The 22881-nt window shown below is 35.4% G+C and overlaps 5 protein-coding genes across 5 annotated transcripts in view; 3 read left to right on the top strand and 2 right to left on the bottom strand.

Annotated features, from left to right (window-relative positions):
- Positions 1-647: 647 nt before the first annotated feature.
- Positions 648-2330, top strand: LOAG_16334 (hypothetical protein; the record flags this gene model as incomplete). The annotated part of the gene is made up of 3 exons (XM_003138050.2): positions 648-800; positions 1581-1726; positions 2085-2330. The coding sequence occupies 3 exons, from the start codon at positions 648-650 to the stop codon at positions 2206-2208; spliced, it is 423 nt and encodes a 140-aa protein (XP_003138098.2). The 3' UTR covers positions 2209-2330.
- Positions 2331-3398: 1068 nt separating this feature from the next.
- LOAG_02511 (hypothetical protein) lies at positions 3399-5598 on the bottom strand (the record flags this gene model as incomplete). The annotated part of the gene is made up of 7 exons (XM_003138049.2): positions 5318-5598; positions 4998-5065; positions 4768-4907; positions 4377-4515; positions 3958-4142; positions 3748-3863; positions 3399-3546 (listed from the first exon to the last, which is right to left on the bottom strand). Exons 1-7 carry the CDS (start codon positions 5455-5457, stop codon positions 3399-3401), a joined length of 936 nt encoding a protein of 311 aa, XP_003138097.1. The 5' UTR covers positions 5458-5598.
- Positions 5599-6744: 1146 nt separating this feature from the next.
- LOAG_02510 (hypothetical protein) lies at positions 6745-10877 on the top strand (the record flags this gene model as incomplete). The annotated part of the gene is made up of 11 exons (XM_020446025.1): positions 6745-6832; positions 7175-7303; positions 7409-7510; positions 7598-7711; positions 8037-8126; positions 8277-8390; positions 8724-8864; positions 9300-9454; positions 9748-9844; positions 10277-10459; positions 10642-10877. The coding sequence occupies 11 exons, from the start codon at positions 6745-6747 to the stop codon at positions 10875-10877; spliced, it is 1449 nt and encodes a 482-aa protein (XP_020303583.1).
- A 197-nt stretch (positions 10878-11074) lies between these two features.
- LOAG_02509 (hypothetical protein) lies at positions 11075-15756 on the top strand (the record flags this gene model as incomplete). The annotated part of the gene is made up of 9 exons (XM_003138047.2): positions 11075-11266; positions 11669-11752; positions 12085-12263; positions 12357-12463; positions 13518-13665; positions 14036-14209; positions 14425-14577; positions 14670-14920; positions 15319-15756. The coding sequence occupies 9 exons, from the start codon at positions 11075-11077 to the stop codon at positions 15576-15578; spliced, it is 1548 nt and encodes a 515-aa protein (XP_003138095.2). The 3' UTR covers positions 15579-15756.
- Positions 15757-15999: 243 nt separating this feature from the next.
- Positions 16000-22881, bottom strand: part of LOAG_16621 (PXA domain-containing protein) — a gene marked incomplete at its 5' end in the record, with an annotated part of 8890 nt that continues 2008 nt past the window's right edge. Inside the window, 16 exons of the mRNA XM_020449272.1 lie at positions 16000-17114; positions 17297-17514; positions 17663-17728; positions 17949-18104; positions 18167-18277; positions 18435-18539; positions 18909-19121; positions 19346-19504; positions 19755-19880; positions 20093-20218; positions 20367-20516; positions 20746-20852; positions 21037-21178; positions 21275-21447; positions 21549-21681; positions 22061-22148. Of these exons, the coding sequence (XP_020307239.1) occupies positions 16793-17114; positions 17297-17514; positions 17663-17728; positions 17949-18104; positions 18167-18277; positions 18435-18539; positions 18909-19121; positions 19346-19504; positions 19755-19880; positions 20093-20218; positions 20367-20516; positions 20746-20852; positions 21037-21178; positions 21275-21447; positions 21549-21681; positions 22061-22148 (2395 nt within the window). The 3' untranslated portion in view covers positions 16000-16792. The remainder of the gene's footprint in view (positions 17115-17296; positions 17515-17662; positions 17729-17948; positions 18105-18166; positions 18278-18434; positions 18540-18908; positions 19122-19345; positions 19505-19754; positions 19881-20092; positions 20219-20366; positions 20517-20745; positions 20853-21036; positions 21179-21274; positions 21448-21548; positions 21682-22060; positions 22149-22881) is intronic.

Here is a 22881-nt window from a genome sequence, read left to right as displayed (position 1 = left end):
ACAGGAATTATTATTGGTATAATATCGTCATTAGTGACTGTATGACTATTAGAGACAGTTTTTTGGAATTTTGAACTAATAAAATATCACTTTTCTAGTGGGAAAAAGCAACTCATTAAAACTTTGTTTGAAAGAGTTTTGCGATAATTAATGTATCTCGGCATGGTATCATATATTGCTAATTTTATGCGTGACCAAACACCTGTCATTCAACGCAACATATGGCTTTCGCATCCTTTTAACTTGCCAAGTAAAAGTGATATCTGCCATATCATTGGGATCACCTAAAGTGTTTTAAATTGCTTGCAAAGGTCTTCAGGGAGTATGAAAACTGAATGATTGTAATAACAGATGACATTAGGGAAAAAGAAATGAGAAATGACATAGATGTGACTCTGTTCAAAAATTAGAAAATACTTTATTTCGAAAGTTCATCGATTTATGGTCACATTGAATTGCTTCATTTATTGCACAGCTAAAAATTAATGAGATTAATTTGGTGAGAACTTCTCCAACTAACGATGATTTAATGTCTGCTTGAAGTTTCTTATTCCTTCTTCCATTCTCAACCACTTTCCTTTCGAGATTCCCATGAGGACTCACTACTGTTGTAATCCTTAATCATTTCTTTTAAATCTTTTTTTGCAATGTTGCATGAAATTTTTGGTTGTAGTAATGATGATACTGCATATGTAACAACAGGTTTCGACAAATCACTGGGATCTGTAAACGTGACTGCAACCACAAGGAGACGACAGCGGACAACTTTTACATCTGTCCAGGCGGACACATTGGAAAAGGTTTATTGCCTTCTCTTTCGTATTAGTAGTACTTAATCCATCAAAACAAACGCATAATTTTTAGTATTTCGGCGCTCAAAAACACGCACACATACACGTCTATACAGACACAGACGCGGGCACACATACCTTATAATTATACATTTAAATTAAATGGTATATGTTAATTACTATATGTATATACTATATGTATATATATATTCAACCTTCACTATCATTGGATACGAAAAGAATGTGAAGAAAAATCAATATGTGATAATTAGCATATAATAATTTAAAAAAAATCGAAAAAAGATGAGGGAGATAATTTGTAAAAAACTAAGAATTGCTCTCAAAATGTATCTGGGACACATAAAACTTCTGTGCAATACTCACTGATTGTCCTTCTCTCTTTTCCTCACCTGAATGATCATTGCATAGTTGAATGTAAACAATCATTTCTAACCCATAAAAGTACGAACTTGTCATTGCAAATATTATTATCATATGAACGAGAGTTAGTTATATCATTCTAATGAATATTACGGATAACTCCATGATAACGATCTAAAATACACCAATCCTAAGAATCAATTGAAATTAACTTGAAATTGAAAAAATCTTACTGGAACTTTTACAGCTTTACTTAGTATTGTTGCAATAAAAGCACCATGTTTCCGTAAAAAAAATAACAAAGAAAAACTTTTTTTTCTAAAACGATTTATGGAGACATTTATTTATAAACTTGTTGGTGAAAATCGTGAACTTCCATTTTTCCAATCCATTTCGATATTTCTCTAGGAATATCTCACAGATCAGTATATGCCACGAAGTAGACGACTGCTGATTGCTCGATCATTAGGTCTAAATGAGAGTCAGGTGAAAACGTGGTTTCAGAATCGTCGAGCCAAAGATAAACGCAATGATAAAAATGCTAATCTGCTCAGGTGGATCGCTCTTTCTTTTATCGGTTTTTTTTTTCTATCCTTGTTAATTCATAACTAACATTCATCCAGTGTTGATCTGTAAAGTGATTTTTTTAAATAAGATAAACATATGCAAAATTTATAATCACAATTGAGTACAATAAACAAACGAGTTAGGATAATTTTATTGAATGAGAAATTATCGCACTTATTATTTTCATGCTGTAACACGACCAAAGATCCATCCGTCAAATACACCCTTGATGTGAAGAGGAGGGGCAAAACTGTAAGAATGAAATTTAGCTCTGATTTCTAAATCCCTGAGTCCAGGAAAACTAAAAACAACATAATTCCGCAGGCAATCCACTTTTTATTACAGGCATATCAATTCAAATACATCTTCATCGCCTGGTTCATCACCCGAAACCAATGAGAATAATGCTGCACTGATCCAGCACTTATGTTCTAAAACATTCAACCATATGCAGTTGACACTTCGATGATTTACCCAATATTGTTAATGTCATCCTGTTCTTCGTACTACAGTGTTCTCTAACTACACCTGATCTCATTGTTTTCTACTGCATGGACTGCTTTTCTTCACCACTGCTGATGCTTATTCCACCTTTCCATCTCGCTCTCGTTGTTTTCAATTGCAAGCTTGCAAAGCGAAATGAAAGTGTTAACAAATTATGAGCACTGTATCAAGGAAATAGAATCGATACATTATATATACATATATGCAACACACTTCTGCAGGCTATTTTATTCATTACTGTAAATTCATATTCTACTTTTTGAAAATAAATATGTATAAAATCCTCCTTTGAATTCACACAGATGTGTGTATGAACTTACTTTTCCAATTTTTTAATTTGTACCTATACAGTCTTGCTTCCGTTTTCAAAAAGCTTTTTATTTTCATCGCTCCATATTGATAAGTTCACAAAATATGGGTAAAGATATATTTATACTTGGATATAGCAATGTTAAGAAGGTATTTCTCCTTGTTTCAAGAGAACGATATATGGATTTCTTCTAGATGCACTAGCAAAACAACTGATATGGAATTTTATGGGAAAAAAAGCAAAAACTCTAAACAGTTCTTATAGATATTGAAAATACGCAAAAGGAGGTGTGGGATGACATATGGACAGAAAGCGCTTTTCTGAGCAACTGGAAATTGTCGTAAAATTTTCTCCCATTCAAAATTAGCAATTGATAAAGGTAAACGAGCTTGGAAAATATGTTGCCCGAAAGTATGAATTTCAGTACTCCATGTATTACATGATTATGTTAACAGTCCTAGCATAATGGAAATTTCGCAAGAAATTCCAACTAGACTAGAAAATCGAGAAACTGGATAAAAAGGATAAACCCCAACAACGCACTTCTGAATTAAGATACAAATTATTGCGGCCAATTTAGTGCTGCAATAATAGTAATTTGTCGTCAACAAGAGAGATTAATTCCGGGATAGACCTTCACTCAAGTGATTAATATCTATCACAAGGGACGCTTAGTTCAATAACTCGAAGAAACTTGCTTGGGAAATCTGAGAATTTCTGAGAATTAGGGAACGAAGGATTAAGACATAGCATCTCAGATAATTTAGAATACGTTCTCAAAAATCTAAAATATATATATAAATTACAATTGAAATCTTCAAAATAATATAATGATAAAATTGGCCTTAATCATACAAATTATTTTCAGAAGTGTGTGCATCGTCAAACAACTGGATGGCATTTTGTCCAGTGAAAACAGATGATTCAACGACTCGTTTTATCAACCGAACTTTCTTTATTGGGACTAATCCAATCTTTTTACCATCTATTGAGCTGAAAGGACGATAAATATAAAACCTGAATAACTGTTTGTAGATTAAACTAAAAAATTAACAATAGTGTATTGAAATTTAATATGATATCCAGCCTTTAAATTACTGGTCTTCATTAAATCGTGGTAAATATAACTGAAAGAATTAATGAAAGACAGGACTGGTTGGAAATGAGAAGTGGACTTTCTCAAAAACAAATTACCATGCCAAAATGTAGCCAAGCTTTCGTGGCTGGTATTCTCTGGGTGCAACACGTAAAATGTCGCCACATTTAAATGATATTTTATCGTTTGCCTCAGCATCATGATCTTCTGTCGCCTAAATTAATCTCCGTAGTTTTTAAATGGCGTCATATGTTATTATAACAACCTGATAGGGCATCCTCCACTAGCTTCCATCTCAAAACATTTACCTGTGCTTCGTAATAACCATCCTTTCCCGTCGTCCATTTCACTGACTCATCCATCATTCGCTCAAGCGATTGATACATCAAATAAGGTAGACCTACTGCGATTAACCAGAACATTAGTGAAGGTAACCAACGAAAAGGATTGGAAGAAACCAACTGCAATGGAGCTCCTTGCGTTGCGAATGCACCTGAATTCACTCTTACTCTAGATCTTCATGAAAAATGATACAAAGTTTTACAAGAGCATTCTTATCAAGAAAATTACCAGACATCGGAATTTTGCGAACGGCAATGTAGATCTATCTTTGAACTAAATAACATATTCTCTTTACTTCAAAAAAGTTTGTCCTTTTCTCTTTTCATTGAAAATCATAAGCAAAAGGAACACATATATGTTTTACAATATATAGATACAATCACACTTGAATTTTTTCGAACTCCCATCCATACTTCTTCCATTCCATCGTCACCATTACCTCTTAACCACAAACATTTCAGCAAAAGTCGCCATATATATCGTAACCATTTCAGCAGTGCTGTTGAAGCCAATAAACAATGTATCTAAGGCTTAAGAATTACCAAATGAATATTGCATTGCTTCATCCCTCTAATATTAACGATGTTTGACACCTTGAAGAGAAAACAAATGAGAAAAGGCTAATTTATTATTGATTTCAAACGGAAAATCTTTTTGAGTACCAATTTTTCGAAGTGCCAAGAGTTAGCATCTACAAAAAATGCCACTAGGCCTCCCAAAATTTATTCGAACATGTGAAATTCCTTTAATGAAAAGCCCCCTGTAATGCTACGCACCTGTGTTTTTAGTTTTGCAAATTCATCGAACGTACCAACTACAGCTTGAAAGGAACTAAAAACTGCATGATAGGTGGCATTGAGCATATCAGCAATAGAATTTACAGCAGTCAAAACTGCTTCGATACTACCGAAGGCGCCTATAAAGAATTACAGCGTTTTTTACTTGAATCATTTTATAACAGTATTAATTAATTGATACAATATGTAGCAGTGACAATAAGAGTAACCTCTCGTTGATTCACTGAAAAGTTGAGCGATTTTCCCGTCCGCAGCATTACTTCTCACATTTGCACAACTAAAAAACAAAGAAAACGTTCACCGGCTAAGCAATGCAAAAATTATGCGCCACATCCTGGAGGTTATATCCCCACTGTATCCTCCTAATGTTTCAATCATCCTGTGTCCCTCTTGTCTTCGGGTCACTGCTCACGAAATGTGGTCAGAGGTTGGAAGACCCGCTGGGAGAGTGTCGTGGTATCTCCCCTTCTTTGTGATGTTTACAGGGAGAAAGTTTTCCGTATTAAATGATGCGTAAATAAGAACTAACAAAGTACAGCGCGTATATATAGGAGTTGAACCTTGCACTTGTCGCATAGAAAGGGTCGGATGATCAACTGTGTGTGGACACGTAAAGGATGCTATTGAAGGAGCATTCGGCCTGTTTGGCCAAGAACATCGACAGTTCATCCTCTACACTTTTTAAGTGATGACAATCCTCGTGAATTACAAGGAACAGATGGGTACAAAATTTCCAACTATTCTCAGCATAGCTGAGCTCTTCGCGACAACAAGCACCGCCTTGCACTAGCAAACATCGCTAAAGATGAGTCAATTTCATGGGAGTAAGAAACTGGTTGGTATATTTGACACTGCTATCATTATAGTTTCAAAACTTGAAATATTAAAGAACTCGAGGAATGAAGTAGATGACAACAGATGCTTGTTATTGTGATTCTAAATCCAAAAAATAGATAGTATGTCCTCATCTGCTTACATATGTAACCTGCACATGTACATACTTGCGGGACGGATTGTTCCTGCATAGCTATGGTAGACGAAGTGACACTCAATCTGCGGTAGTTCTTATCTCTGGATGGTGTTTGTAATTTTGTATTTGTAGTCATTTTGAATTAGCTGCGAGAAGAGGTCTAATAGAAGGGTTATAGTTAGTATTAAGTGCCTCAGAATTATCTAGTTAGGATGTTGAATAGCACTGGCTGTTTTTGCTGCTTTTTATCATTTGTGAAATGAATCAAGAATAGATGAGCCTAGAAACAAAGTGGGTCCATAGGAGGTCAAGAACAGTTGTTTCTGGATTTCAACATTTGAGTTAGAGTGGAAGAGTCAGTGTTCTGATATTTGATCAATCCTGTAAATCTATCACCAGTTGTCGAAATTAAAATTTTAATTTCATGTTTGAAATTTTTCGAATGGTATCAAAGACCAAATTAATGACAAGTGAATGCTAATTTTCACAATAGTGCTAGTTTTTTAAATCTTACCGATATGTTACTCTCCATTCATCATCAAATAATTTTCCTAAAATGGAGAGTGAAGCGCATATATTAGAGGACATTCCCGCTAAATATTTGCATGATTTAGCTGTCATAATAGCACAACTTTTGCAATCATTGACAAGAAGACAGTGGATGAGGTTATTTCGAATGAAATCAACAAACAACTTGCCAGCGATACGTGGACCAATGATGCAATGATAAGAATGAGCACGTTGATTAATTGAACCGCTACCTGTACGTAATGGCTTTCAGCAGGCACAACTACTATATACAGGAAAACTGGAAATTTATGGATGGCAGGGATTGCGATTATTTATTGACAACCATTATTCATAGATTATTGTGCATTACTGGCATCACACACCCTATATACACGGCCTCATTCATAGGAATAATTTTATTATTTCCGTCCACTTTATTGTCGTTTTTCAGGAATACCTAAGGGAGGTAATGTCCAATGCGGGCAGATGTCACTCATCGGATTGTACCATTCCTCACCATCCTTTACTTACCATCCCTATGCGCTCACATTCCTCTTATTACAGGTCATTCTTTTCATTTGATATTTTCAGGCACAAAATTCCGCTCTATTGAGGTCCTATCATTAGAGATGGGTAGAACGGAAATCATTTTAGTTATCTGACATTAAAAAGATGGATATTCTTTATTTCATCATCCAATAATCAACTAGTTTAGAAAGATGGACAAAGAAGTCGCAATTAACAGAAATACCAATCACTTTATGCAAGACTGCTGCATTTCACGATTTGGTGGCATGCAGTATGGTCGAAGAGTGGTGTTCTGAGTGTGTGTCACTCGTGAAGGAAGAGTGCTTATTGGGAAGGCTATAAACAGACCATTTCAGTTTACTAATTTCATGCTTACAGAATATCCTGGACATATTGGTGGCCGATGTGTAGCCAGTTTTGATTGCGATCCTGATGGTCCACGAGTTTGTATAACACTCACAGCAGTGAGAGACTGTTTCGTTGATTGTCCAAATGCAGCTGATGAAAGTCCTGTTTAAATATCAATGGCCTTGAAATCAAAAAATAATTGATTTTGTTGATAGTTCATATCACAAGTTGATTGTTATCAGTTGACAGAATGTTTTTTTACAGAATGTCCAGTGAACAAAGTGTTATGTGATTCGAAAATAAGCAATGGATGTGGAAAATGTGTCAAAATGGAGGAGCGTGATATGCGTTGCAGTGATCGTCGATGTTTATTTTCCATTGCTAATTTTTGTCGTCCTCACTTTCAGCTTTTTATTTTTTAAATGTTTCTTTGTTGGTTTTTTTTTTTTGCAGGGCGAAATATATGTTTGGAACTTGAGCATTTCAAATGTTTGTCCACAGACAATTGTGTTTTACCTCAGTGGATTGGAGATGGTATTGATGATTGCGCTGATGGCTCAGACGAAGGTAACAAGAAAATTCCACTTCCAGAGCTCATTTCGTATAAGTTCCAAAGGTTCCCGCATTTGAAGATTTTGTCAAAGTGATCCGTAGCCTTCGAAAGAAACTTATAATTAAGCTTGATTTAGTTTCTAACATACGGATAGTTCATTTTATATGCGCACAACTAGGAATCGCATAATCTTGTATTCAAATTTCTCGTATGTCTCGTAATATTCTCTATCCATATCAAACTGTCGCATTTTGATCATGGACAAAATAATCTCAAATTTTAATAGAGTAACAAGACAGTGATATAAAGCATGTGGTTTCTAATATTACCTTATTATAGACCTTTGTGCTCTTGAATTATTAGGTTGCAATCAGACCAGAATAAATCCAACTACAACATCGCCATTTGATGTGGGTGCTCCTATTGAAAGTAATAACTAATTTTAAATCGTTTTCCCACTTCAAATCACATTTTTATTTATCACTGCATGCAGTTTCCTAAACGAACGTCTATTATTGTTGTCATTTCTACTTTTGTCTCCTTGTCATAATTAAATAATTTTTTGTATAATTTTTTCAGAGCCAATAGAGGGATGTCTAGAAGGCGAATTTCGGTGTATCACCTCTCATGAATGTATATCCATTGTCGATGTCTTAGATGGTACTGAACAGTGTCACGATGGAAGTGATGAAAGTATGATTTCTAATTTGAGATGGCAACAGCAAATGTGAAAGTTGAAAGCAGTAAAGCTCAAAATAAATCCTTTTTCCTTATGATATATAAAAACGAAAGTTTTGTTCTATTTATAGAGACAGGTGGAAGTTGACAGTATTTTTCAGTTGTTATAGTCGTGGCTGTATCAGTATTAAACTGTTAAACTGACATTTAAAAAGCTAAAGCATATAGTGTTATTCCTCCAGTTCTTTATTTCTTATCAGACTTATTTGGGTCATTTAGCTCATGTTATCTTTTGGGTATCAGTAAACTTACAATTCAACTTTAATCGAAATATTGTTCATCATGCAGGATATTGCCAAGAGATGGCTGGAGGTGACATGTGTCAGAAACCGAAGCAATGCAGTTTCAGTCCAGTTGCTGGCATGTTCACATGCGGTTGTCCGCTAGGTTATTCGCGTACTGCTTTCGGTTTTTGTATCCCTTTTTCAGGTTAGTTAGTTTAATTTTCAGAAATGATTTGTTATGATGTCCCGTTGATACTCATCTATTTTCCTGAAAAGGACTTTGTTTAATTACTCCATGTTCGAAGAGACTATCTCGCGAAAGAATAAAGTAATAGCAGGGGATATTACTAAGCCATGGCGGGATTGAATTTCTAAACATCTCGTTTTCTCTTAAACAGTCGATAAAATCTGATAACTAGTAATTATTGGAATAACTCAACAATCAAGAAGTAATAAAATAAGACAGAAACTTGAGGAAACCTAGCCGGGAGCATAGAGAAGAATTGTATTTAAACAACTTTATATTCAAATAAGAATTGTATTCAAATAAATACCTTGATAATAGTCATAACAGCATTTCGGTGACCTTAGCGACTGTAAGACTTGTGGTTGTAGAAAAATGAAGTTCAGCATATTTCAGCTCCACCTTTCAGCACCGACTGTGCCGATTTGCAGCGACGTTATCATTCTCTGGGATCAGGCCTCTTTAAACTCAATGACTGGAGTTGCTCTAAGCCTGAGATGTGTCCATTTATTGCCCACTGTGAGATGAATTTATTTGGTGGTGGATGGACGGTAAGTTTCTGAAGATATGTTAGTGACAGGTGAAAAGCATGAGATATACTTGGCTTAGCATTTTTACTCTTCAAGGAAGTTATGAATAAAAAGAGGTTGTGTTGTATGTATTGCCTACATATAACATAATCTCCTGCGGTATGAAATAAAACTTACTGTTTCAAATTATATCATTCGGTAATCGACACACTATCAGCAGCTGAATACAAATTTAATAGATTGCAATAGGTATGACAAGAAAAACGACAACCAGCCTCTGGTTCGAAAAATAAAGTTGAGCAACTTATTTCCAGATAATCATGCAACGGTTTAATACATCACTTAGTTTTGACAAGGATATACTGGAATATGAAAATGGTTTCGATTTAGATAAATCAAATTTCTGGATTGGTTGGTTTTCATTCATTTATGTTTTAATAAAATTTTATTGGGAATTCATTCTCTTATCAAGTATGAATCGGCCAAATATGTCTTTTTTCAAACATATATCTTTTTATGTCTTTTATCATTTTTTTATCTTTTTTATCCTTTCCTTTTTATCTTTATATCTTTTTTATCTTAATATATCTTCCTTTTTCAAAAAGAGTGTTATTGTTAAAATATTGTTAAAAGGAATTCTTGAAAAATATGCTCATTCCAATAAAAGTTTCAACAAAGTTGACTTCGTTTGTCAAATATAAGATTAATTCCGTAGAGCGTTGCCAGCGATAAATTAGATAATCTTATTCTTTTGAATTATGACGTAATTTAGGAACCAATATTTGACAACTATATTTGTAGCATTTTTGGATATGGCTTGTTCCGTGAAACACTCAATTTCAGGACTGGAGCGCATGCACCACTTGACTAGTCGTCCTCAGTGCCCGAATGAATTACTTTTAAGGTTACGCACGGCAGTCAGCGGTCAGATAATTTTGGTTCGGTATTCGCATTTTATTGTTTATGAAAAACTTTTCGATTACCGACTAAATATTGGAAGTATCATTTATGGAAATAGCGCGAACAGTGTGTTTTTTTTCTTGTCACAAATCAATAAACTCACGATATTTTGCATCCGGTAAACATGTTCGTACTTTTAGACTATTTTTATTTTTAGACAATCTTGTTTTTCAGATATTTCGAAAACTTCTAGACAGATATACACGAGAAAATATCTCAGGTTTTTTTTTTGTTTTTTTTTGTTTCAGTAGCAAACGAATTGGCCCAAGGTCAACTGTGTCCATTCGTGACAAGTTCAGAGAAAGAATGTATTGGTGGAGGAGGATGGTGGAGAAAAGGATGCCAACAAAAAGGTGTTTTAACTGCCACGAACAGAGCTCAGGGTACCTATCCCGGACTTAACTGGAATGGAAAACGTCTCTCAGCGGTGCAAATGCTCATTCGACCTCGAGGATACATGCCTCCTCCGAAGAAATCATCCTAATATTGCTACTTCATTTCATTTTTCCAAGTTCTTTGAAATCTAATGGATTATTGCCTGAGATGCTTTATTTGTTCATCACTTCTGATCAAACTCAATATATCTTCGGACAAGACAGTGCTTATGTGCTTGTTGTATCTATTGTAGGATCGCACCTAATAAAATAACAGACGTTCGTGTTTATTTCTTGATATTCGTTTATGGATGTCGCGTTAAATGAGGAAGCTATATACCCACAGGCCCTCCTAAAGTGTCACACAGTAATCCATGTAAAGGTACAAACAACTTCCATGTATACACCATTCCGTAGAATAGCAACGTTCACAGATGCTGAAGTTGTGGTAACACAGCGTGATCAGGATTCGATTTGCGATAAAGATGGTTTCACGCAGGTTGATGTAGTGTCGATGTGAGGGGTCGACAGTTAGTCAGTGGTGGAGTTAGGATGGTTGTGAGGCAGTCCCTTGGGCTTGAATTTAACTATAAATGAAGAGTTTTGGAACTGATGGGAATTATGGCTCTCCCTGTATGATCAACTTGGTTTTTCTTTCTCTTTTGCGAATGTGGTTTTGTTTTCGTTTTTCTATTTCCTGTTTTCTTTATAATTAACTTAATTGCTTGCGTAAGTTATTTCTTTGTTTCCAACTGCGTGTGATACCAGTCTCAACCATTTTCTGAGCTGTAACTTAGTGGAAAGTAGCCTTGTAAGGACTTGATTTTTATCTTTTGTTAGAACTTTCATGTATATGATGAGAGCTTTATCAGTACTATTGAACTCAGTTTCCTCATTACAGTGGATTGTACTAATGATGTTTGGTGGTCCACCGGAAGGCGCTGAAGTAACCTGGAACAATCAACGACTGCCTCATCAAATTTTGGTAATATATCGTTATTTCTGTCTATTTGCGTGTTTTATTAATCCTTCTGGCATCTCTCTTACGGGTTTCTGTAGACTTATATCAATCCTTTCTCGTTATGTTTCTCACATGGGCTGTTTGTGCACTACTGCTCCTTATCCTGTAAAATACGCAAATTTTTCCAAGATTGGTAGAATTTTCTCGCCATCTTTCACAAATCTAATTTGCGTTTGTCATTTAAGAACTATTGTGTCGATCTTTTGCGTTTTACACTGTGTTCGCGATGTCGACATAGTTCTTGAAGTTTTTTTCTTATTAGGTAATATGTATTATTTATTTTAAAACCATTTCAGGATGACGACAGTAGGGAGATAAGTCCAGTTGTCGGTCATACAATGATTCAATATAAAAAATCATTGATTGTATGGGGTGGTTACCATCATGCGGAGGACAACGATTTTCGTTATCGCTCTTCCACATTTCTGTACATATTACCTGCTGGTTTGCTGACCGGTTGTAACGATGTGAAGTGGTTCGTTTGTCTGTTTGTCCGTTAGTGGTTCAAATATTTCCTCAGTTTTTTAGTTGGAAATTCTATGAAGTTATGGATGATTTACCATTTTAGGATACTTTATCATGTTCCACACGGTGACGTCCCTCCATCAACTAGTGGTGCCTGTGCTGTATTATGTGACTGTTATATTTTTATTTTTGGAGGCTACGTCCGACGTTGTAAGTATTAGATTCCATCATTTCGGATGCGGTGTTCATCGAGCATTGTACATTAAGTGAAATTCGTGTAATACTACAACAACCAGATTTAAGCTCATTACGAACCATTTCTCTGAAATCATTCTTATTCAAGGCGTAATTAACATGTTTTCTTCTCTGGAAATTTAGGTTCGGAACAATTGATACGTTTTTCGTGGTATAATTATTTATTTAATTAAATAACCATTGCACTTTAATGCAAATAATTACATCTCGATACGATATCATCCCGAATGAAAGATATCGCCGGAACGATCAGAATGAATCAGCACTTATGACAGTTATTAAAGTTTTAACTGGTATCTTATCGTTGTAATTCATGAATTATAGAAAGAATTCGCATGGATAAATTTCGGATTACTTTTGTTTTAAATTGGTAGTATTCATGGTCAACATTATATGAGAGCCTTAGTCATTTGTCGATTCATAGATATTGTATTCCAGATTTGTGTGCTTTTTTGACAAGCTAGATCGGAAAATACAATGATAAAATACCCGAAAACAAAATAGGAATAAAATATATAATTACTGTAGTTTTGTATCTAATGTCCTCATCTCTTTCATCAATCAACTTTGTATTGCAAACTTGGTCATCCTTTCATTCTTCCAATAGATGGTTTTTGCAAAAGCAAACTGAGCAAATTTAGTAAACAACTAGTTATTGACTTTACATACCAGTTGATTAAGTGCTGGCGTATTCCTTTAGTATCAGATTGATATTAAATCAATAAATATTTAGTTTTGTAGTAGTTGTTCATCTAAAATTCCTTAACTTATTCTTCCAGTAGGCATTTCAGTATTCCTCTTTTTCAATTCATCCTGAAACAATGCACATTAAGTTATGAAAGCAGTGATGCCTACTGACTTCTTATTAATTTGCTATGATTCACTGGATCAAGTATTGTGACTTGCAAGACTTTGTTTGTAGCACTTCGTTGACTTTATATTTAGAATAAATTGATTTTCCAAAAAGCATTAAATTATATTGCTCACCGCTACATAAAATTATTTGCAGCTACTCCTAATAATATCCTGGAAGGTCATTCATCGGCGATGTATGTTTTGGATTTAGTACAAGAACGATGGTCACTGATTGTTACTGACGATGACAGCCTCATACCAACACCTCGAGATAAAATGGCTGGGTGGTGTTACAAGACAAAGTTAGAGTTCTGCATCATGCTTAGCAATTTTCTTGGGATTTTGATTAACTTAGCATAGTGGAATTTCGTCGAACTTTTTGATTAAAATAAGTTCAGTTTGTGCGCATTGGATTCAATAAATTAAACAATACAACAAAGTAATCTTCGATTATTAAGGTAAAGTCTACTTTAGATTCTTTTGAAAGGGCTTAATGAAAGCAAATAATTCAATTAGGATTAAGGATTTCGGTATTCATGTTTCTTGAGTGTGGTATTTTGTCAGTGTTTTGCAAACTAATACCAATGCTGTAACAAATCGTAAAAAGTCATCGTTATCATTCTGCACGGTGCTGAAGTAATCAGAGAACATAGTCAGAAGTTCGTTTTTTAGATGTTACTACTTTGGTGGATACGGACCACGCCCTTTCGATATGCCAAATCCGGCGCAGTATTTGAGAGATGTGGGAGAATTTGTTGCTGACGAAACCAGCCCCTTCTCCTGGAATAATCAGTTACTGATTTTTGATCCTGACCCAAGAAAACAGTTGAACTGGACTCTTGCAAAGTAAGTCGGTTCTTTTATAGGAAGAAGATATCCATAAACTGTAAAGATAGGAAAATCCTTCATTTTTATTTGAAATATGGATTGGAATTTTATAAAATTTAGTATGTACAGCTTTTAACTGAGTTTTTTCTTTTTTTTTAAAGGCACGTTAAAATGAATTTTTGCATTGAAACCAATTTAATCTTTTTCGGATTGCCTACCCATAACATTTTTAGAGTCGGAGGAACAGTGCCTTCAGCCCGTGCGGCATCTGCATGCACGTTTCTCGAGAGATTTGATGGTATTCTGCTTTTCGGTGGACGAAACAAAAATCAGCGACTGAATGATTTGTACCTGCTTGATTTGTCATCCCTTATCTGGACGCAAATGTAGGATTTCACTTATCCCTGAACAATTTTATGTGAAATCTCTATGTTGTTTCTTAGAATGCATATTCTTAGATTCAGAATGAAAGTTTCAGTGACGTGACAGGAATAAATGAGCCAGAAGGTAGAACATGGTGTTCACTCAATACACTACATTCAAATCAAGCTTTGGTTTACGGTGGGTATTCTAACGGAGGTCAGGCACTCTCTGATTTTTGGAAAGTGGAAGTGAAAAAAGATCGTAGTGGGCGTTGTGTGGGGACGTGGACTGCAGTAGATATTGGACACGAAACGAAATTTCGCAGATTGTGGCATACAGGGGCTGTTGTTGAAGGACAATTGTTTGGTAGGATTTCTCTTCACAGATTTTCATTTTTTTTTTTTTTAGTGTGAAAATCATTACGATTGATTGAATGACGGATGGACATATTACCGGAAATTCTTAATAGCCTAGAAAATTGCGGCTAGTTGGGCATTATGGGCATTAAGATCAGACAGCTCAAACTGTGTATGCTTACCCAGCTAGTGACTTTAAAAAGCATTCTTGACGTCCGTGGATTTTCTTTCGTTGTGTAGCTAATTTCACATTTGCACTGGGGAAGCATGGCGCTTCCGTCTAGTAACTGTAAAATCAAAAAAAAGTGCTTAATTGCAATTTTTCACTCCGTAACTTAAGTATTAGGAATGGTTTCGGCAATCAGAATGTTTTGAAAGGTGATTACCATTCATTATTTTCCATTTTAGTGTGTGGTGGAACAGACGCGTTGGAAGAGCATATCAAAATTAGAAGTGTTCTGAAAAAACGGATGGAACCACTTTCGTTGTTGACGATTTGCTTAGGTGTTTTATATCCAATAGCCAATGAAGTCAGTGTGTTACCCATTCCTTTACAGCTGCATTTTGCATGGGCTCGTTACGTTTTATCTCGAGGTTATCAGGCACTGCACATGGATACGGAATACTTCAAACGATACAAACTGTTGACGATACTCGAAACGTGCTAATAAGGACTCCTCATCTATTATTTTTACAAAATATTAATTTCCCTTTAATAATGCATCAAGGTTTTGTTCGAAAAGATACTTTTGTACAGAAGAGGCATAAACGGGTAGTAGTGATTTTCCTTTTGAACCTTCGGTTATAAACCATTAATATAACTCTGCAGTATTTTGTACGATTCACGTGTTTTCTATCACTTCACAGTCAACAGCAAACAAATAATCAGCTGATTAAACTGATCTTTGTGCAGCTGATTATTTTCGAGTTGCTAGAATTACTTGGAAGCTTAAAAAATAGTCTTCCAAATCTAACTGTTGATTATATTGCAGGCCGAAGTGAAACAAGATGGTTAGAAGAATCCGCCATAGAACCAAGCTCATTTTCCCATAACTGCATAGTAACAAGCTTGCAGTAGGAATATCTTACGATGAGGGATATCCTTTTTGAAGTCTTGAAAGGCGATTTGGTGACTTCAGTGAGGACGTGATTTCCTTGAAAAGACATTTAATTTTATTACGTCGTACTGACTATATCGACTATATCGTCGGACAGTCTTAGACATTACGAAGTGGCATAATTAATATCCTATTTTATGCGTTTGTTAAATCGCTTAAGCAAAACTATCTAAAAGGTAATATCAGCACCCGGTAAAGACCCATATGTCTGGGGAGCAGAATGACAAGAGGTCATTACTAAAGTGAACAAATCGCAATGATAAGGTAATACAGGTTAAGTCGAAATAAAAATATGGTAAATAATCTTACAAACATACAAACCCATATCAGTGAGATCAACGAAATGGTAAACTAAGTACTTTATGAGCTGGCTGAGCATTAGAATGAAATTAGCTATAAGCATGGCTGAACGCTCTGTCTTCCTGCTTCGCTGAATATACTGCTGAGGCTGTCTATCGGAGCGTCGTATGATTTCCTTCTCGTGAATATAATTCAGTTGATCTATAACGCAAGCATCTGTCATAGTGGGTTTTTACGTAAATCTCAAAATCACCAAAGTTACCTTCGTCAACAAAGAACTTGACAATGAGTGGTGTGAATTTGACACTGGATGGTGCAAATAACAGGACAACGGACTTATTTCACAAGGTTCCTGAGTGGAACTGGTTCCATGTAATCTAGCAATTTCAAGCGTGGACATTTTTGATTCTAAAAAAATTGGATTCTACATTCCTCGAACATGAGATGTGTTTGTTGTTCGAAGGCTAAACATGGAAAGGCTTTGAGCGTGGGCTTCTTGCATGTAATTGAGGGAAAATTTTTTCAAAATGATTGTCCGGAAAAAAATTTGCAAGAAGCCTTTCAAATATGACATAGAGAAGACGTCGGTTGAGTCGACAATTTTGAAATGCTTCGGAAACGTTTGCGATCCCTCTGTTTGTGGTCTCAGCGCCTATAAATAGTCGTAATTCATCCGGCAAAGCACTCAACATCTGGGCCCTGGCCAATACGCTTGTTCTCAACCGTTCACCTTCTGGACGACGCTTAATACCCTCCGCCAGCTTTCCATCAGGCCATAATGTATTTCTGCAAATTCGAACGTACAACAGATGAAAATTACAAAGATCCTAAAGGGAAAATATTCATGCAGTACTGAAAATACTACTTCATAGTCCACTGAAGTTTCTTTGCAATTACAACATTAATTTTAATTTGAAAGAACTGTCAATAACCTTGAGAAATAAAATGCACGATGGAAGCCTTTGTACCTGAATGCAACGAGGTATTGAGCCACCTGCTGCTTTGACGTTAACCACTGGACGATATCAATAATTTTGCGATTCAGCGAAGAGCCCATCGTTGCATGAACAAACTGATTTAATACAGCTACCAGCCTTCTTCGAAACCACGCATTTCGAGAACGTACGCCGAATACTTCGCCAATTAGAAGCACGAGGACTCGTAATGGTATGCTTTCTATCCATTGCTAAGATGTTTCTTTATTGAAATAATTGATATCTTTATTTCAAATTTTGAAGGATTTTGGAAATGTTATTCAAATACTTCAGCAACAAAATGTTTCATAAATATATCAGCATATTCGTGGTTAAACAGATAAATTATATAACAATTACCTGGTCGTTGTAAACGGCCGCCACACGACTCAAATCATCCTTTTTATTTGATAGACCATTGAAACCCTGCAAAAAATCATATATAATGGGATGTAGTACTTCCTCAGAAATTAGAAAAAAAAATTCCGAATATGCGAGGGGAATTTCAAATTGGCTAAATTGTCCCGTAGTGAATTATATTATGAGATCACTTTAAATTTTTTAGAAAAGCTTCTATTTATTCAGACTAGAAATAGGTCGAGGACATACCCAAGGTATTAACTTGTAATTAAACATTGACAGATACCTGTGTCGGTTGAAAATCGATGATCTGTTTTGCAGCTTTATTAATACCATCACCCACACGAGTTACTCCATCATAAACTGTATCGGGCATAGCTGTTACTGCATTTCCGAAAGCTCGTACACCACTTTTTAATGGTTCAAACACAGCACTCATAACCTGTTAAAATACTATATCATAAAAGAGAACTTTCTGGTTTGTCGAAATTTCAATAACAGTACCTTTTTCGGAAAGCCTTCCCTCTCGCCGATATAATCCTTCATGCTGAGAAAATCAAATATGAGTGTTTCTAGATCGGCATTAGCTTCCAGAACTGATGGCTGTAGGATACTCTAAATTCATATTTTAAGGTGGTGTGAGATCAAGAAAAAGTAGAAATGGCCAATACGAAAGATTCCCTTCCAAAATTAACCAACCATCACAAAGATCTTGATTTCAGTTTTGAAATGAATTTGAATTTGTTAAATGAAATTGAATAGGAGAACGGACCATCATGTAGCTGTTGAGTGCTTTCGTTCTTTTTTCAAGAAAACGTGAGTTGAGATTATTGAATGTCTTTTTTCCTGGGAAACATAAATTGCTGAGCTTCGGAAACTAAAAACAGTTAGAAAATAATGTTAATTATACGATCAGTCTATAATAAATGGAGCAGTGCTGCATTGTGTAAGGTAATGCAACGTATGTGTACGCTTTTCTGCAACCGAATTTTTAGATATCAAAGGTATGATGAATTTAAGCAAAATAAACAAATAAGAGTTAGTGTGCTCGTTGCATTCGGCCTCTTATTGTCTGTTTGATTTATTATGGCTATTTTGTAGAAAAATGGAAAGCTCCCCCCTCCATTATTTACGCCAGTACATAAATGTTGGACAAGAATTTTATGACAGAGCTAAAATGGTGTCAAAATACAATTAAGCCATAGCAAATCATTTAAAATGTAAGGAAACAAAATGTTTTACTTACGCGAGATTGTATGAGTGAATTGAGTGTATGAAAATCAGAATATCGCCGAAGAACGTTCCAAGTGCTACTCTGTTTTCCAGTTGCATCAATTCGTGAAACGCGTACATTGTAAAGAGCAAAAGACTGTTTCCCTTGTTGACCAATACCAAGTGTTTCAACGACAGCATGCATTCCTACTTGTGTACGTTTTAGCCCATCGACGTTATTTGCAATCTTCAAGTATGAGACGTTTTCCTGTTTATATAATTTTCTAAACTGTTGGATTCCAATTACAATCAATAACTTAATTATTGCAACATTGGTAAGGGTGTTGATCTTTATCATTGATAAAACTGTTACATGAGTTAACACAATTATGGTAATTGTTTTAATAAACAACAACAGTTTCGCAAGTATCAGTCTTCTAAAAAATACTAATTTACATCGAAAACGAAAACCTTAGTCTCAGACGTGGGTATGATTACTGACTTAATATTGTTTTCATCGTTATACTGTGAATTTGCTATTTGACAATTGATATCCTCATTTAGCCCAAGCTCATTTAACATTTTTATATATATCGAACTTTTTTTGAAAGAATCGTAAAAGCGTTCGTCCTGTAATACAGTAAAAAACCAGTGCAATTATTACAACTTTAAAGCTACAAATGCTACACTAATTCCTCTCTGTTACGGTTTTAAAACTTGGACTTGGAAAAATGTATAGCCTAATAAAGGCCATACTATTGGTCATACGCTCAAACGCTTTTAATGGATCCCAAATGTTAGATATCCTCAGAATTACCTAAATTGATGCCAAAAATGTTTCATGACATATTTCAAGAAATAAATTCTGGAAAAAACAAACAGTTTGCAAAATATCTACAATCTTTGCTTGCACTTGTTCGAACCATACGTCAGGAGGATCGTCATTTCGAATGCGCATTAATAATCTTTTCACTGTAACATCGTCCAGTGAAACCCGTGTAACTGCCTGAATAAAACGAGAGTTCCACCACAGTAAGCTTTAACTACCCAAAATATTTATGAAATGTGCTGCCTGGGTACCACCCCACTCCGTGCAGCTAATTTATTCAATATAATTAAGATACTAACAATAAGCGCAAGTGCAATGATAATCCAATAAAATATTGATTCTGATACTTGACCAAATCAAAGTTATCTAGTAAAAGTCAAATTGCTAACTTCCTGCGATATATATTGTTGATAAAGGAAACTGGCTGCTTCCTTGACTGTTTCGTAGGCGTCACTTTCAAGAGTTTCACCCACAGCAAGTCCTCGTAGCTGATGCTCCACAGATATTTTAAAGCCCTGCAAAAATTTGAACAAACTACCAGCAAAATTTCGCTAGCGCCGCGTTTCTGCTATCATCGCAATCACAAAGTCGCTATTTTCTTCTCGAGAAAGAAATTTAAGTGAGATTCATTACCTCTTATATAATCTTATGACAATAATTTACCTCGACAGCCAAATAACAATCAATTAATGCTTGTCCACCAACAGACGCAAGAAAATCAGCGAAATATGTAACTGCCGTGTTATTTGACAATACAACGTGAATTGGTAATTGTACAATAGATGAATTACCTAATGGTATCTTTGTCGCTACCTATAATTCTGTTCGGTCATTTACTGACGTCATTAATGTAAATATCAAACTAAATTTTAAAAATAAAAAAGAATAAAATCAATATAGTGTCAAGTAATGCAGCGCGCAGTTAGTTAGCATAGAACTGCGCCTACATTATTTCACACAATACTTCAGAGGTAAAGTCCAGTAAGTCTGCTCAAATGAAATTTTTGTGAGTAAATACACTATTTAATGCGATGAAAAGTACCTCTCGCAAATCGTTCTCAACTTCGAAGGTTTCTAGAGCATCCATTCGTCGCTTTATAATATTTATTGCGTAATCAATACTGGCTAGTTGCTGTTTTACCAAAAAGCCTGAAGGAATGCTTTGCCAAGTGCAGTAAATTTTGAAAAAACTGCACATAACTGCATGCATGAGAGATAGTCAAGAAAAAAGTACAAACAAACTCCGCAGCTTTTGTTAGTTATTTTTTCTTCCTTTTCTTCTACCACACCATTTCTAACTGATGTCTTCAAATTAGAAAAGAAAAGCAGAAACCTTGTTCACCACCGGAATCTTTTGTTCGCAGATGTGCTGCTTCTTCACGAAGTGAATCCAGCACTGCATCCAGTTCCTTCATACTGTCAGTAGTTTCAAGTGTTGCGATGAAATCTTCTGATTTCAAACTTGTTTCACTAAGCTGCAACGGATTAGTGGTTGCTATCAGATCACTTAGTGCAATAAAGAAGGAAAAGTATTTGGAAATTTAATTTTCAAGAAAAATAAAATAGCTTACCAACCAAATTATGCTGTGGTTAATGAAATCAGGATCACTAAGCATATCGAAAAGGGGTAGCATCATACGCTTAATATATATTTCTCGAACAAGAAAACGAAAGGGTCGAGAACGGAAATCTTCAGCAGGTGTCAAAAGGTACAACAGAATATCAGCAACATCATGAAAATATGCTGCAAAGTTAGTGTCCATTCAGAAAGGAAGAGGAAGAATATTTCCCCCAACATTAAGATCAATCGTAAACCAGTGACTGGAAAAATGAATAAACACATACCATTTTCATAATGTGGACAGGTGGAAACAAGATCCCTGCAATAACACTTCTCCATTTCTAGTTCTAAATCAAAAAACATCGTTTCTAATTCATCCGTTGTGTAATTTTTACCGTAATGAAGCTGTGCACGTTCCTGAAATTAAACAGAGAGAAGTTTCAGAACTGGATATTCCTCAAAGGAAATATAATTGCAAAGAAAGTATAATACGGCCTATAAAGGATTTGTCTTTTTAAATTCACGAATTCGCGTTAATTTTTCAATTTTCCAACAGTAAGACTTTGAAGAAATGCAAAGAGGCAGAAATGATGCCAAAGTCCACAACGTAATAATGAGTGACACAGTTCCTGAGACCTTTTCGGAGTCAAGTAAATGTTTAATCTGCTTAATTTGTGGCTTTTGCTTAAGTTTTATTACCTGGTTTAGAAAATTAATGTTCTTAGTATGTCGGAGAATAGCCTGGAACGACAAATCATTTAATTTTAGCATTCCATCCAGTGTCACTGAAGCTCACCTTAGCTCTCCGAAACAGACGGAAATGTGAAGCAATATCATCGACAATATGCTGAGTTAAGAGAGGCACAAAATCCACCTTTTGAACACTGAAATGGCAAAGGTTAGGGTTATAAAATCGTATCGCATTTAAAAATGCCTTTTTGTTCTCTTCGTGATAAACTCATCAATGCTAACGAGTGCAAAATTAACTTATGATCATTGACTAATATCCAACTAGACGTATTAATTGTCCAGAAATACGATGAAACATCAATTTACTTCAGTTATAGCATATAAGAATAATAACGAGAGAAAAAAAAAATCATACCACTGAGAAAAAGCAGCGACAGTTCGCCTAGCACTTCGTTTTAAACTTTCTTTAAAATGATGATCCGGTGTTAAACTGCTATACCACAAATCAATGAAATCTCGTATCACATAAGATAGCATCTTATAAAAACCAAAAATCAATTCATCAACAAATTTTGTTTGAATTTATTCATTATTTCATATATAGGAAATTTTGGGTATTACATGCACCTTGCAAAACACGTTAAAGACGAGTTGTATGCTTTGAGTGTACGTGTGTGTTGCGTGTGTGTGTGTGTGTGTTGCGTGTGTGTGTGTGTGTGCGTGTGTGTGTGTCTGTCTGTCTGTCCGGTCTGCAAATCTATGTGTGCGCGCGCGTCCGTGTGTGCGTGCGTGTCTGTGCATCTCCGTGCGCTTATGTGTATGTATCCATGCTCACACATATGCCTGTCTACATGATCATGTGTGTGTGGGTCTGTATGTCTGTAATTCTATGTATGTATGTGCCTGTGTGTCCGTGTGTCCGTAAGT

The sequence above is a fragment of the Loa loa genome (genome assembly GCF_000183805.2).
Source record: "Loa loa unplaced genomic scaffold supercont3.10, whole genome shotgun sequence".
Lineage (NCBI taxonomy): Eukaryota > Metazoa > Nematoda > Chromadorea > Rhabditida > Onchocercidae > Loa > Loa loa.
This window is presented reverse-complemented; position numbering and strand designations above follow the sequence as displayed.